At 40.3% G+C, this 14,514-nt stretch overlaps 1 protein-coding gene across 6 annotated transcripts in view; it reads right to left on the bottom strand.

The window, feature by feature from the left end:
* The window catches only part of slmapa (sarcolemma associated protein a), a 39,751-nt gene that overhangs the window by 2,059 nt on the left and 23,178 nt on the right, over nucleotides 1-14,514 (bottom strand). For 2 of the 6 annotated variants that reach the window (XM_079482879.1, XM_079482883.1), the window contains 18 exons: nucleotides 14,371-14,466; nucleotides 13,679-13,750; nucleotides 13,456-13,596; nucleotides 13,160-13,297; nucleotides 12,868-13,036; nucleotides 12,636-12,686; nucleotides 11,826-11,888; nucleotides 10,356-10,415; nucleotides 9,897-9,971; nucleotides 8,704-8,784; nucleotides 8,178-8,237; nucleotides 4,877-4,996; nucleotides 4,720-4,794; nucleotides 2,854-3,159; nucleotides 2,139-2,256; nucleotides 1,553-1,724; nucleotides 1,243-1,377; nucleotides 327-414 (listed from right to left, as the gene is read on the bottom strand). In XM_079482879.1, coding sequence (XP_079339005.1) covers nucleotides 331-414; nucleotides 1,243-1,377; nucleotides 1,553-1,724; nucleotides 2,139-2,256; nucleotides 2,854-3,159; nucleotides 4,720-4,794; nucleotides 4,877-4,996; nucleotides 8,178-8,237; nucleotides 8,704-8,784; nucleotides 9,897-9,971; nucleotides 10,356-10,415; nucleotides 11,826-11,888; nucleotides 12,636-12,686; nucleotides 12,868-13,036; nucleotides 13,160-13,297; nucleotides 13,456-13,596; nucleotides 13,679-13,750; nucleotides 14,371-14,466 — 2,016 coding nt within the window. In that variant the 3' untranslated portion in view covers nucleotides 327-330. The remainder of the gene's footprint in view (nucleotides 1-326; nucleotides 415-1,242; nucleotides 1,378-1,552; nucleotides 1,725-2,138; nucleotides 2,257-2,853; nucleotides 3,160-4,719; nucleotides 4,795-4,876; nucleotides 4,997-8,177; nucleotides 8,238-8,703; nucleotides 8,785-9,896; nucleotides 9,972-10,355; nucleotides 10,416-11,825; nucleotides 11,889-12,635; nucleotides 12,687-12,867; nucleotides 13,037-13,159; nucleotides 13,298-13,455; nucleotides 13,597-13,678; nucleotides 13,751-14,370; nucleotides 14,467-14,514) is intronic. The other 4 variants (XM_079482878.1, XM_079482882.1, XM_079482881.1 and 1 more) reach the window with 3 other exon arrangements.

Raw genomic sequence — 14,514 nt, 5'->3', positions numbered from 1 at the left:
TCATGAAAGTATGCAAAAAAGACGAGAATGTTGGAATAAAGCAAAGAAAAGATTAAATGATAACCAAAAAACCAAACGAATCCAAAATCCCCATATGAACATTAGTGATTAAAACAAACAGACGGTTAATGTGATCGGTTAGCTGCAGATGATTCTGGGTGGATGATGAAATGGTTACGAGTCCCAGCGTGTTGCAAAGCACCAAAAAGAGATTTTGGGCGAAGGAGGTGCCGAGATGACGGATGGGTCATAGCCATGCACAGGTCGTATATACGTGATGATATATACAGTAGACACACAAACAAACTCGACAGGAGCGTGTGTACCTTTCTACCACAACTGGCTGAAGCACCAATACAGCAAAGCCAGGAATAGACCGATGAAAATGGCTTGGACAGGCTGCGATATGGATGGCTAGAGGAGGGAAGGGATATTACAAATAAAACAGAAATCAATCTTTAAACTATTCAACTGAAATCAGACAGAGGGAGTAAAACGAGAACAAATAGACAAACAAACACAAAACAAGGGCTGTAAAAAGCTGCAGTGTGAGGGACTTTGAACATAAAAATCATCAAACATATCACAAAAAACGATTTGACATCTAACAGCACGACATCAAAAACACAGACACTGTGTCAGGTGTTAATAAATCACATTCACTGAAATCAAGATCAAAAACACAGTGACGTCATTCAACGAAGTGTGAGGGGTTGGGCTGTGGGGGAAAAGTGGGAATTGTGAGAAACCACTGCTTTGTAAAGCCCCCTCGACTACACCAAAAATGTACAAACTCATCCGTAACAGACTGACAAACATGACCAAACATAAGCTGACAATTCCTCATTTTGGTTTATAAAAAGTAGAAAAGTAGAAGAGTCATCAAAAGGAAGCTAAAAAACGGAACCATGGCGAAATTAATAACCATAAATACACACGTAGGCCGTGTCTCAAATCCCACAAGATGTATGCCTAAACAGCACATTCCACGCGTGCCGTCTACGTAGGCAGCTCAATATGGTTTGAGAGACACATCGATGGTGTCTGAAAACGCTTGTGTTTGCTGTGCAAACAAACTGTACTGTGTGTTCTGCTGTATTCTACTGTGGCGTGCAAAACATGGAAGTAAAATCTATGAGTTGATCGCTGACGGCTGCGTAATGAAGACCAGTGAGGTACAGCGATCTCAATGATGTACATCAGTGTTAAATCAACATGATGGGAATTGGTCGTTTGACTCACATTGCTGCCCTTGTCCTGCAGGAGCTTCAGGTTGATCTTACACTGCTCCAGCTCATCATTAATAGAGCTTTTCTCCTGCTCGGTCCGTTCGTATCGCTGCCTAAGATCTGACAGCAGGCTCTGAGTGTCGTCGTACTGCAGAGAGAGAGACAGAGAACTATATTTCTGGGTTCATTTCTTTTTGTAGCTTACATAACGGTCATACTGGTTAGTCGATTGAATAATGGCGTGGCCGGACTGAGGTGTTTGAAGTAATGAAGGATGCCGTATAACATGTTTAGTCTTGCTCTTGGATGTTGGTTGACTGTACCTCTTTCTGCAGGTCTCTGGTGCGGCTCTCAGCTTGGGCCAGCTGTACCTTCAGTTTGCTGGCGTCCTGTTGGTGCCGGTCCTGCATGGAGCCCAGTTTATTCTCCAGGACACCCTGTGATTTCTCCAGTGTGTTCAGACTGCTGCTCAGCGTGGCACTCTGTTCTCTGGAGCTGAAAATAAACTACTGTGAATCATCTCATAAATTAACCGAATGTAAAAACAATCCCAATAACGCTGTTAGCAACTGAACATAGCGGTGACGTTACCTGTGCATGTGTAATAAATAATCCTGACCAAATATGTGTATGAAAGGTGCGTGTGTGCGCTCCATAGCTTTAGGGAAGATGAGCTCATATCTATGACTTATTAGACAAGACCAGCACAGAGACAAACACACATTGCCTGAGGTGCAGATGAAGTACAGGACAAAAGTATCTCTCAACATCACAATGACAACTTGACAAAGTCATTTAGAAAAGTTGAAGGGTAGAAGTCATTCATCTTTTATCGATGGAAATAGACGGCGTTGTTTGGGCATGTAGAGAGTCACAGGTTTGGATGTTGTTTATGCTGATGTGACTCACCTGTCCAGTTCCTCCTCCAGCCTGTTGAGCTTCTGCATTTGCGAGATCTTCTCAGTCCTCAGACTCTCACACTCTTTCTGTAGACCACAACACTCGGCTTGAAGTTTCTCCAGTTCTCCTGAGGCACACACACAGAGACACGGCGCTCATGAACATTTCTGCAAAACCATAATTCAGTGATTCTTGTGAATGTGGTTTTACGCAAAGTGCAAAGCCAAACCCTTTTATTCAAACAAAGCAATCTCTTCACTAGAAGACGTCTTTCAGATATTCAGTGTATGATTATTCTACTGTTATATTAGGTGAAGCTGAAGCATGGAATGTGATGTTACATGCCGTTGAATCGCCGATGACTTCATTGAAAATGTCACTGAAATGCTTTCAGATTTTCCTTTGTTTAAAACGGAATACGGGTCCAATAAAGAGAAATAAACCCAGCAGGACGGATGATGATAAAACGGTTTCCGTGACTCTGGATCGCACATTTAAGAGCCTGGAGAGAAATGCTGCCAAATAAATACCGTCTGTTTGTGTGTAGAGCATGTGCTTCAAAGTTTAAAGCATGTGCAACATTAAATAAAATATTGGCAAAAAAAACTTTTTGGGAAACCACAATAAAGGTTTACATGCTACGCATGCACGCTAAGTTTCCCTGGCCGCTAAAACATATAACCGCAGAACTGTCACAGGGTTTACTGTATTTCTGAGTCGATACCTTGCAGTTGGGTGGCTTTCTCCTGGTGCCGATTCTGAAGCTGGAAACTGGCCTGCAGGTTGCTGATCTCCACTTCATAATTGGCTGCCGTCTGTCTCCACTTGTCCAGCTCGGCAGTAACGGAGCTCAGGTCTCCCTGCAGGGTGGCGATCTCACGTTCCCGCTCGGCTGTGGCGCTCTCCACGGCGTGCCGGAGCACAAGGATCTCCTCCTGAGCGCTGTAGAGCTCCTCTCGAGTGGTGGTTATAGTGTTCTCCCTCTGCTCACGCAGAGCCTCCATGTCAGACTGCAGTTTTGTTAGCTGAACTGCAGAGATAGTAAATCAGTTAGCTAGGAGTTGCACTAGTTTACCACATTTAACCAGAGGTGTTATGGTCATAAGGGCTCAACTTTAATCTGTATAATTGAACAGATCATCTATAAATGAAAGATGTTTTTATCGTGTAGCAAAAGATGATGTTCATGAAGGGGGAAATGCGAGTATTGACTCGGAATGGATATAAAAGTGGCTTGTAATCCTGAATCTGAGCGCGCTGGATGACTTTCTAAAACGCACCTAAACAAAGACCAGGTGAGCTCAAATTTACTTCTCAAGAACATTGTCATGAACACTAGCTGCAAAGATCGAGTCCCGATTAAACGGATAAATTGATGAATCTGCGTTAAGCATTTCTCCCTATATAAGTCCATTACGATGAAACAACTTAACGCACTCGTTCTTAGCTTAGTTTATTACAAGGTTGGACAGAAATTTGGGCTTTCCTGGTCGTTGCTCAGGTCATAAAACAGGTACTTTTGAGTTTGTCATAGTGAATTCCTATGGAGGAAAATCACTTGCTGCCCTCCAGCCACGCCTCGTGCGTCATAAAGACCACATGATTGCAAATGACCTATACACAAATGACATTTGACGTATGGTTTGTTTGGATCGGACCATATTTGGCCGAGACACAACTATTTGAAAATCTGGAATCTGAGGATCAAAATATTAAGAAAATCACCCATAAAGTATTCCAACCAGAGGTGCTTCAGCAGCCCGTGGCCAAGAAGAAACAGGGTGGTTTTGACTCTGTCTATACACTGTAATGACGTTGGGGAGAGTAGATGAACTCTAAAGCTGAAATTCGAAGCTTTGCATAGATACCACACTTGAGTGGGTAATTGCTAAGAGCGGGCAGCAGCGAGTGAAGCTCGTAAGAGTTTTTCTGCCAGTTTTTGTGCCTGATTTTGCTGCATCCACTCACAAACAAAGTTTTGATATATTTATGGAAGGAAATTTACAAAATATCTCCGTGGAACATGTTCTTTACTTAATATCCTTGTGGTATAAAGCAGGGTATATACAGAAAACATGGAGATCAAGACATTTCCATACATTTTAGCGACACTTTGACTAACTCATTGTAAGACTAAACAGTGTTAGTTTGTGATACCTCCTTATTAATGCAAAATAATTCAGAAGGATGGGAACGAAGCCCCAGTGAATCAATTTAGTGACTAACCCGATGCAAGTTTCATTAGAAAGACAAGGTTACGCTAATCGCCTTCTGAAACGTAGAGCAGTATGCCTCACGATTACTCCCAGAGACAGCCCTCAGCCAACTCTTTATCCTCAAACTATTTGCATGAAAACTTGCATTTCCCCATTAGTCAACAATGTTTTTTAACAAGCGGGTGTAAATGGACCTCCCACTATAAGGACATGGACACGAAATATTTGAGTTTCTGTGTTTGTTCTGTATTTATTTATAAATGTGACGATGTACAGCTGATTAACGTCTTAAGTTTAGTGCCAGGATCCGGTTGGTGCATTAATAAAGAGATATGAAATAATGTCATGTCGTTTGTTTAAATGGCTTCACTCACTCTGTAAGAAGCGGATTTGTTTAGCAGATTCTTCCGTCTGCTGTCTGTTGGTTCTCCTCTCCTCCTCCAGCAGAGCTAAGAGAAGAAATAGATATTAACGCGCGTTCAGTTTTAATGTTGAATCTCTTAAAAACGAGCAGTTATCATGCCAAGGTACCTTGAAGCTCGAGGCATTTCTGTTTCCCGGTGTTGGCGAGCTCCTGCGCCTCCTGCAGCTCTCTGTGGAGGTGAGGAATGACCTCCTCAGTGTCTCCTTGATCAAGATTCCCGTCCATTTCTACAATTAGACAAAGAGAAAATAGAACAGTGAGTAAAAAAATTTGAGAAATAGCTGAACGGATTAAAAAGGTGACAACCAAAAAACGTAAATAATTTTTATCGTCTTAGGCTGCAGATATATCAATAACACATCTGGCCTTTGCTTCCATCAGATTTTTCTCAAAGCCAATGTGAACGTGAGACCAATCCATCTCAACCCAGTATGTAATTCTGTCCAAACCTAACAACCACAAGAGACGCTCTGTTCACCAGGGCCTGTGGGTAAAAACATCAAGCACTAAAACTCCAACTGTGAGAGGAAAATTAAACATATCGCTGCTGCTTTACAAATGATGAATGTATTATATGAGGGGTCTTTTAAGGACAATGTATCCAAACTATTTGCTCATTAATATATTTTTTTACCTTCAAATGAACACATTTCTGGCCTACCAAATGTGCACACTACCGTCAGTATTTTTCATACAGATGGTCACAGACCGACACCACTGTGCAAATATTCACATTCGCTTCACATATTCAACACTTCTTTTGCCAAGTCATTTGGCTACATGACATAACAGCTCAGCTGACATCACCCCAAACAGGAGGATGTTAAACCGAACTATTCTTGCTTATGTGTTTTTATGCAGCTAAAAGGAAAACGTACACGACTTCAGCTTTGAAAGCGAGTACTAAAAGAGACAGCTCAGAACGCTCTACTGGAAGATCTTCAATCGGGCTGTTGACAAGACACGCACCAAGCCAAGCAAAGGTCACTTTCTACACCGTCTTCATGTCTCTCACATGACATCATGCTAAGCAAACGTACATTTGCACCTCTCATGGGTCTCTGAGGAGCATCCCGTTGGCCTATCATTTGCTCTCATAACAACAGCCTTCTGGAAAACCTCCCCTGACCAGAAACCCACAAACGTCCCTCTATCACATCTCGCTACAGATGTGCTGAAGTCATGTGCTAATTTAAGGTTTCGCACATGATGTCAGACGATGGCCAAGATGGGTGTTTACTGGGAGCAGCGTTCAGACAAAATGGTGTAGGAAATGCAAGCATGGAGCAGTGTTTCTGAAGTACTGCCATATGTTTAATGACAGAGGACATGAAGTGTACAGCACACCAAGTGTTTATTCACATTCAATGACTTCAGCGTCTCCACTAATCTTATTGCAGGTCAAACCTATATAAGCATGCATATGTGTGTTTATCATGGGTACGGGTTTACAGATGCTTAAGCTTCTCACACTAATAAAAACATTTGGTGGAAATGATGGTTACACTTTTATTTAAACCTGTTATTCATAAAGATTCAAAATATTTTACTGAAAAGAAACTACACTAATCCACAGTTTCATACTTCAACAGCCCCCTCTAGTGGCAAATGATTAAAGATGCAGTTCACCCGAAAATATAAATTGTGTCATCATTTATTTACGCTCATGTGGTTGAAAAACCTCTATGTGACTCTTCTGTGGAACACAAAAGAAGTCAATGGGGTTCCAGGTTCTTTGGTTATCAACGTTCTTCAAATTGTCTTCATTGTTGATCTGCAGAAGTGAGTCACTGAGACAGGTTGGACATGTGGTGTTGTCATAAAAGATACAGTACTATTTGTTTGTAGCGGGCTGTAAAACACACATCTGACACAGAACAGGGCAGCGATTCCAAACCATTTTTAAAGATTTCAATAAAACTCAGTATGCAACAAACTTTACTAAGAGAACTTGGCCAAAACACACATGAAACTAGGTCAGAGAGAGGGTGGCACTGGTGATGTAATGCTTAATTATGACACTAATGTAAGTGGACTTAAGGGAAAAGAAAATATGTGAACGCAGTCTATTTAAAGCAGAAGAAACCAGCATCATAGAGACAGGCAGTGTGATGATGCACAGAGGTGACAAACAAATAGGGCCGTCAGGATTATCTCCATATTGCAGACACAAGGGGGAGCTGTAGTGCCTGCACATTGCATTTATTAGTGTAAATATTGTAACTAAAGTATGGTAATACTGGTAAAAAGAAACACCATTACATTAAAAAAAACATTTAAAAACGTTTAAACAGGGCCATACTATACACATTTTACTTAAAATAATCTTCCACATCCCCTCTCTCTCTCTGACCATTAGAATTAAACAGACTGTGAATGCAACTGTAGCTTTTAAGACTGCATGGACTCTGTTGTGAGTTGGTTATGTAAAGAGGTAAACCATTGTCTATGTGAAAATAATGTCATATTACAGTACTTCCACACAGCACATCGTGGAGAAAGAACAGTAGTGCTGTGTTTGGCAGGTCATGCGGGAGAAATGTTAGGACTCCACATATGTGCCCTAATGGAAATGTTTGTGTGGTTGCCAAATCACCGGATGTACTGCTGTCTGGTGTGAATTAGCAGGATGAGAGCCGATGAATGAGTCACAATAATCTGATGATATCTGACCATGTGAACAGAACAGAGGGGTAAATCCCCAGACCCAGCGGAGCCACGGTGACAACTAGCAAACAAACTTATACATCTGAATTGAAACTGGACTCTTGCTTTTCTATATCTTTTTAACATTCATGTCATCACACTTCATTAATGACCTGATCCTGTTGTTAACATATTTTCTGCATTGAACATCAGTTTTATTTTATTACGAGGGAAGGTGACATGAACAATGCAACATACTCAAGTTCTTCAAACTATCTGCCACAACGCTAGTGTTGCTAAGATGCTCTATTTTCCTGAGACGTCCAGAAGACTGTCCAGCAGCTGTTTGTGAGCGTGCTCTGGGTGTTCCTTCACTAATTGAGCTGTAATTGGGTTACATTCCATGCAGTCCTCTAGAGGAACAAAGTGGGCCTGGTCATCCAGAATGAACCACACATACACCTGTTGAACTTCATATGAAGAGCCCACCACTAACACCTTGAGAATCCCACCACTGCTACCTCCAGTACACGAGGACCATATATAGTCACATTGGGGAATAACACACCCTGTTATGCTGCATTGCATACCAGTCCGGTGAGCACTAATGAGGATAGATAAAGAGTGTGACTAACACTGCTGTCCAGCCAAATCACACACACACACACACACACACACACACACACACACACACACACACACCCACCCCCGTCAACCCCACCATTTCAAACAGAGACTGAACACAATGGACCACAAATTTACCTTTCACGAAAGAAACTCTATTCTGGGTCTCATTCATCTCCTGTTCATCCATTTGTCCGTCTGGGGGGGAAATGATAGAAGAAGTTAAAGAAATAAAATACATTTACATATATATTGATGCATTATGCAGAAGCTTTAATCCAAAGTGTCTTTATCAATACAGAGAGAGGTAAATTTAAATAAATTCAAAGAAAGAAATAGAGACAAAAACAGCACATGAAACACCGATGAAGCACAGACATAAACACAGAAAGAAAGAAAGACAGACAGAAAGTAAGTAAGAAAAAAGGAAGAAGGAAGGAAAGAAAGAAAGAAGGGGACAAAACAGGAGGAGAAAACTAAAAAGAGGAGAAAACTAAAAAGACAGAAGAAAATACCTTACCAAAAATAGTTGTTTCATTATGGACTAAACAATTTTTTACAGCAGATGTATGTCCATCAATAATGTGAGCAAAAGAAACGTTCAGTCATAAAGGATAAACAGATGCTAGTAAATAAAATCAAAGAATGATCATGTTTAACATACCTGACGTGTCGTCACTGCTTTTCTCCTTGCTGGGGCTCAGTGTATCAGACATATCACACTCTTTAGCGTCTATTTGGTTTTCTGTGGAGGCAGAGCGGAACAAACCACTTAGAAACAAGGGGATACACGTTCATAAGCCATCACAGCAGTAAACATATTACTGATATCGTAACAGCTCCTAGGGTCTCTCGTCCAAAGCATTTCAATCATTAATAGAGTTTGATCTGGTTGTAAGTGTATATCAGAATATAATTTTGGATTAAAACAAAGTCAGCGAACACCACCCCTGTAGTTCACTCTCTCTAAATGATGGTAGTTCTTGCCCACACATGGTCATATGTGTCTGACCCGGGCTTCCAAAGGGAGAGATAGTCAGATGCTAAAATAGTTAAAGTGTCGCTGTCTGATCTGTATGGACTATAAATGGAATGCACTAACAGAGCAAACACTTTTAGACAGATTCACTTCAAACATCCTCTACTTTTAGCCTCTTAAGGAAGAAAACAGAGTTTAAAAAAATCAAACCAATCAATCAAGTCTGTTTTAGCGTTGTGCTATGTTTACCAAATTAGCATCGGACAATGGCTACAGTGAAGTTTGTACAGTGCGAGGTTTTTGTTCATATTTGTTTACGGAGTCACGTGACGAAAGAGAAATATTTGTTGGAATCACAATGCCAGCTCAACATCATTATGGCGATGGCATCGTCTATCGGCCCAACCCTTGTCTGTCTAGATGTTTCCATCAGACTCAGACTCAATCATTGATCCATTCTGTCAATATATGACCTTAAAAAACAAATTCACCCCATCAAGGGTTACATCACAAGATAGATCTTCAGAGTTCAATGTTCTCAGATTCAACGCAGTAAGCCAACAGCAACTAAATCCCCAAATACTCCAGCCAATGGAATGCGAGATAAAGCATTGATGTCACAGGAAATGGCTGATCATCAGTGCATTATGCGGTATTGTAATCTCAGTCTCTAATCCGCAGGGATTGAGGGGTCAAGGTCAGGTGCCACCACAGCTGGAAACACCAGCGTTGGACCTTAATGAGAAATGCGTTACAGTCTTAATGTTACATCATCAGCCGCTCTTATTAACAGGAGGACAGGTTTCACGATCTTAGACGCATAATCATGATGTTAAATCGCAGCTGTATAACAAGAAACAAGACAAATGCGATGATACCTTTTAGCCTGTCCGGACTCGGCAAGCTGTTATCCACCGTCGTCTGGTTGTTCTGAAGATGGGCATCAATGACTTCTGAAATGTAAAATATATAAAAAAGATGAAACTGTTCATAACACGTTGTTTTCATACTCAATGGCCTGATCTGAACACCACAGCCCTAGAACCACATAATCATCATAAGAGTTTTATTTTCATAAACCAAGCCACATTGCTTTTGTATCAATTACAATCTCCAGATTCCCATTACTCAATGCAAGGTGTTGAGCAAAGATATAAACTCAGACACACGTGTGACACTTCGACAAAAATACTTTTTGATAATTTCCAAATCAATCTATTCAAGGATTCAAAATTAACTTTATGACTTTTCATAGTAGGAACAAAAATAATAATGCAAAGGAAAAGGGGCAAATATTTAAGTGAACTACTCCACATAACCGTAGAAAAAATTCTTACCGTCAAAGTTGGACAGCTTGTTTAAAGATGAGTCCACAGCTTCCTTTAGCTGCCTGACCGCTGGTTAGAAAAAAGGAGTCATGAGTAAATCCCTCTTAAGAAAACCTATTACCATAAAACACTATTACACTCTAATTAAATTCTACATATTTACGTTTTCGATATTTGATATCCAATCGGATCTTATAGAATGCCAATATAGTCTAACAAATAAAACAATCTGTATCCAATCTGATTTTATAGGATGGCGATATAGTCTAATGAATTAAACAATTTGTATCAAAAACATTTCAGCATTTGTTATTTATGCCACACATACAAAAAGCACAAATAAGACATGAAAAGCAGTTTGTCATTGGAAGCTCTTAGACATTAGAACGCATGCTGGTGAGTGACAGTCTGCAGAAGAGAGAGAGAATCAGTAGAGATGGTTAAGTGAAAACAGACAGCATGCAGAATACTTTTCATTAAGAATCCATGTAGTCTTTAGAAGAGGGTGATATAAACATGTACTGAGAGATTTTATGAATCGCTGGAATCTGGAAGTAGATATACAGACGAGAGAATCCAAAACTTACGTAATATCAAAATGATCAAGTGCACGTTTTCAAATAAGGTACAAGCTAGTAAGACACCAAACAAAAATGCTGTAACCTTTAAAAATCAGAATATGGATTAGCGGGCGAGTTGTTAGCTGTCAACTGCATTTAAAAGAGATCAAACATGGAGGAACTGCATTTTGGCTGCAATTTGCACCAGCTGGTGTTTGGAAAAGCATCTAAATGCAAAACAGCATTCGGAGTAGATGATGTTAAAATTAAAATATCATTTAGTGGAGAAAACAGCTCTGTGGTGTTTAAACAGTTTAAAGAAACAGTTAAAATGTGTCATTGACCTGCTTATGGTTTCATTTAGTGCAAGAGAAAAAAAGATTTCAAACAAGATTTGACTTTTTCATTTAATGAAAATGAATGTGGACAAATGCTGTTCACATTTCAGTAAATTCACCTTGGACTGTCAAACAAATCAGTCATTCTATTTCACTCTGATAAACCAAAGTGAAGCTAAAGACCTCTGCTAAAAATCAATATATGAAGAGTTTGGTTCCAAAATGAGATAACGTAGATTTAAATGTAAATTCAAGTTTTTTATTATGTTAACATGTTTTATTTGTGTTTTATTGTGTACGTTTTTTTTCAGAACAAACCAACTGCAGTTTGATATTAATATTAAAGAGTTATCTCATTGTGAAACCAAACTCTTCATATAGGGTTTAATGTATGGTTTTGAAGCAGTGGACACAGAGTTTAAAATACATTAAAAAGGGCTTGAGATATTGAGGAACAGATGGTGAAACTCCTTTTTATAACCACCTGAGATGTGGTTGGGACCGAGCCTGACGCTCAGTTATAAGGTTGTGATTGATTAGTGCGGCTGAGGAAGGCATTATAAAGAATGCTGTGTACTCACATTGGCACTCAATGTACTGCTGGATTAAAGTGCAGTCTCCTCCACTGTTTAAAAGAAAGTGGTCTACCAAAGAAAGAAAAACCCTCTATCAGATGATATTCAAACAGAAGCCAGAAACAACATGAGACGGAGCCAAACAGAGATGCAGAGGCCGGGACAGAAAAAAACAGACAGAGCAAAACTACGGCTCACGGCACCTGCCTGACACCTGTCACTTCAATCAAATACAATCAAGAGTGAAACATTTAGGTTTTTAGGTATCTGGCTGGCTTTCGGTCAGTGTACTGTACAACTGTGACGTTATTGTGACAGCCTAGTGTATGATGATAACCAAACTCACTGATGCCAAACATAAAACTGTCATTTTTTTACAAAGGTCTTACTGAGCCACCTTCCCGCACATCACTGTAAACAAATCATTTCTGAGATCAAAGTATTTCGAGGGAAAGTCTAATACAGACTTGTGGTCTTTGTGACCACGATACAGTCAGTATTCAAACATTAACTTTCCCTACACTGAACTATTACAAAGAGAGCACACAGAGATATTAGTTGCCAATAGCCGCTGGAAGTTAAATAAGATTCCTAGACTGTCACCGGAGGTGTAGACTTGAACACACATGCTCAGTGAACAGCACAAAGCCTTTGAGACAGGACGGTTATAACAGAAGCACAGCTGAAGAGTCTAAAAGAAAGAGGGGGAGAAAAGAAAAGACAAAAAGAGGCAACCAAAGGTGATCTCCCATGCTGAATTAGTCAGGGGGGTGCGGGTTAGCGGAGCGCTAACAGATACATGCGTCTCAGACTCACCTAAACTGTTGTTTTCCTTCATGCTTTTCTCTTGGAGCTGTTCTAACCGGACTGAAAAACCACAACAAGAAGATGTGGTGTGACCAAAAATAACAAAAGACCTCTACACCGACAGAGGTGCTGCATCAACCTGTGTTTCTTCTCTTTGGTACCCATTTATATCAAAACACCTCAATACATGATTCTTTACCAAGTGTCCGGCACTGAAGTGCTGCGTGACCACGTGTGTTACCTTGCAGAGCCGTTAGTCTCTCGTTCGTGAAGTCGTTGTCCGCCTGCAGGGCTTCGATGCGAGCTTGAAGCGTCTGCTCCTTCTCCTCCATTTCTTCGATTCTCAGCTGAAGCTCTTTCTTCTCGTTCATCCCTTTCTGCGCGAGCTCCTCGTGTTTGCCCTCCGCCAACTGCACACAAGTTTAAACACAACTTTCATTCACCGGGGGAAAATTTACACAGAGCTTAATCTCGGCACAAAATAAAAATTGTTTTAAAGTAAGATGTAACATAGTGACTGATGATTGACATGCCTTGATCTTTTCTGTGAGATCCTTGATCTCATTAATGGCTCCGTTGTATTTGTTGGCGAGTTCTCTGAGCTCTTCCTGCGATCGCTCGTTCATCTCTCTCAGATGTGTGCATTCGTCCTCTGTGTTACTCAGACTCCTCTGAAACACGACACACAGATACAGCAAGAAACTGTGAAGTGCTTTGACAGACCCTGAAACAATCTCAGGTTGGTTTAATAAATATCCTAGGCAGCTCAAGTTAAGAGTGAAAACATTTCAACTTAGTAATGGATAAAGAAATTGATGGTGCATCTCACCTCCACCTCTGACAGCTTCCTGACCACCTCGATTTTTTCCTGAAGGACCCGCCTCAGGGACTCTTTGGCTGTCGTCTCATAATCGTGTTTGTCTTCTGTTAAGGCTACAAGCTCTTTCCGAATGCTGTCTTCTGTTTGGTTCTGAGGACACAGAGGACAGTGAAACTACAGAGATGATTTGTATGCACACATTGAAATTCTCAAGAGCGGACACGGGACTTACTTTTGAATATGCTTGCAACTGATTCCCCATCACCTCCAGTCTGGAGAGTAACCGGTCTTCATCGATTAAAGCCTGTGAATATCAAACAGATATCACAATAGTTTCCTATAAAGAGTATGCAGAACATTAAACCAAACACAAAATTACATAAAGCATCAAAAGAGATGGTAGGTGTTACATATATTCACCTATATTGTGCATTATATATTATAAATGCCAACGTATGACCGTTAATATATATTTAATGTCTTAAAGATTTGTACTGGTTTAAGCAGTTCGTACGTACAACAAAAGGTGTTTTTGAGAATTGTTAATGTTTTCAAATAAATAAATAAATCTGTTATTATATTTCAGTATCATTTTTATGTTATTTTGTATAGTGAAGCCAGTTTCGTGTACTGTAATAAATTGTGAGCTGAATGTATCATTATACCGCGTATTTTTGGGTGAATACGTCTTTAGGGTTAAAGGCTGATAGGACAAATGCATGTGAACTGGTGAGAATATGCATCAGTATACTGTGATCCCGTTTGCATGCAGCACATTTTAAATGACTCCTACAAGCACCTGCAACACATCCAGTCACCAGCACCATCACTGTGACAAATTCTGAGCACCTATAAACCACCGTCAGTATTGAATAATTGCTAATCGTCTCCTCATTAATTCTTCTGTGTTTGTGTGTGTGGTACCTGCCAGCTGCTCTCGGATGCTTCCTGCGTGCTGGACAAAAGCCTTTGCAGAGTGGCCAACTTCTGCTCCAGCATCTGCTCTCTGTGTAAGGCCTCCTGAAGGACACAAACAGGATAATTAAAACAAAACTGACAGAAATATAA

Source organism: Barbatula barbatula, assembly GCF_947034865.1.
Source record: "Barbatula barbatula genome assembly, chromosome: 20".
NCBI classification, from domain to species: domain Eukaryota; kingdom Metazoa; phylum Chordata; class Actinopteri; order Cypriniformes; family Nemacheilidae; genus Barbatula; species Barbatula barbatula.
The sequence above is the reverse complement of the archived record's forward strand: the minus strand, read 5'-3'. Positions and strand labels throughout refer to the sequence as shown.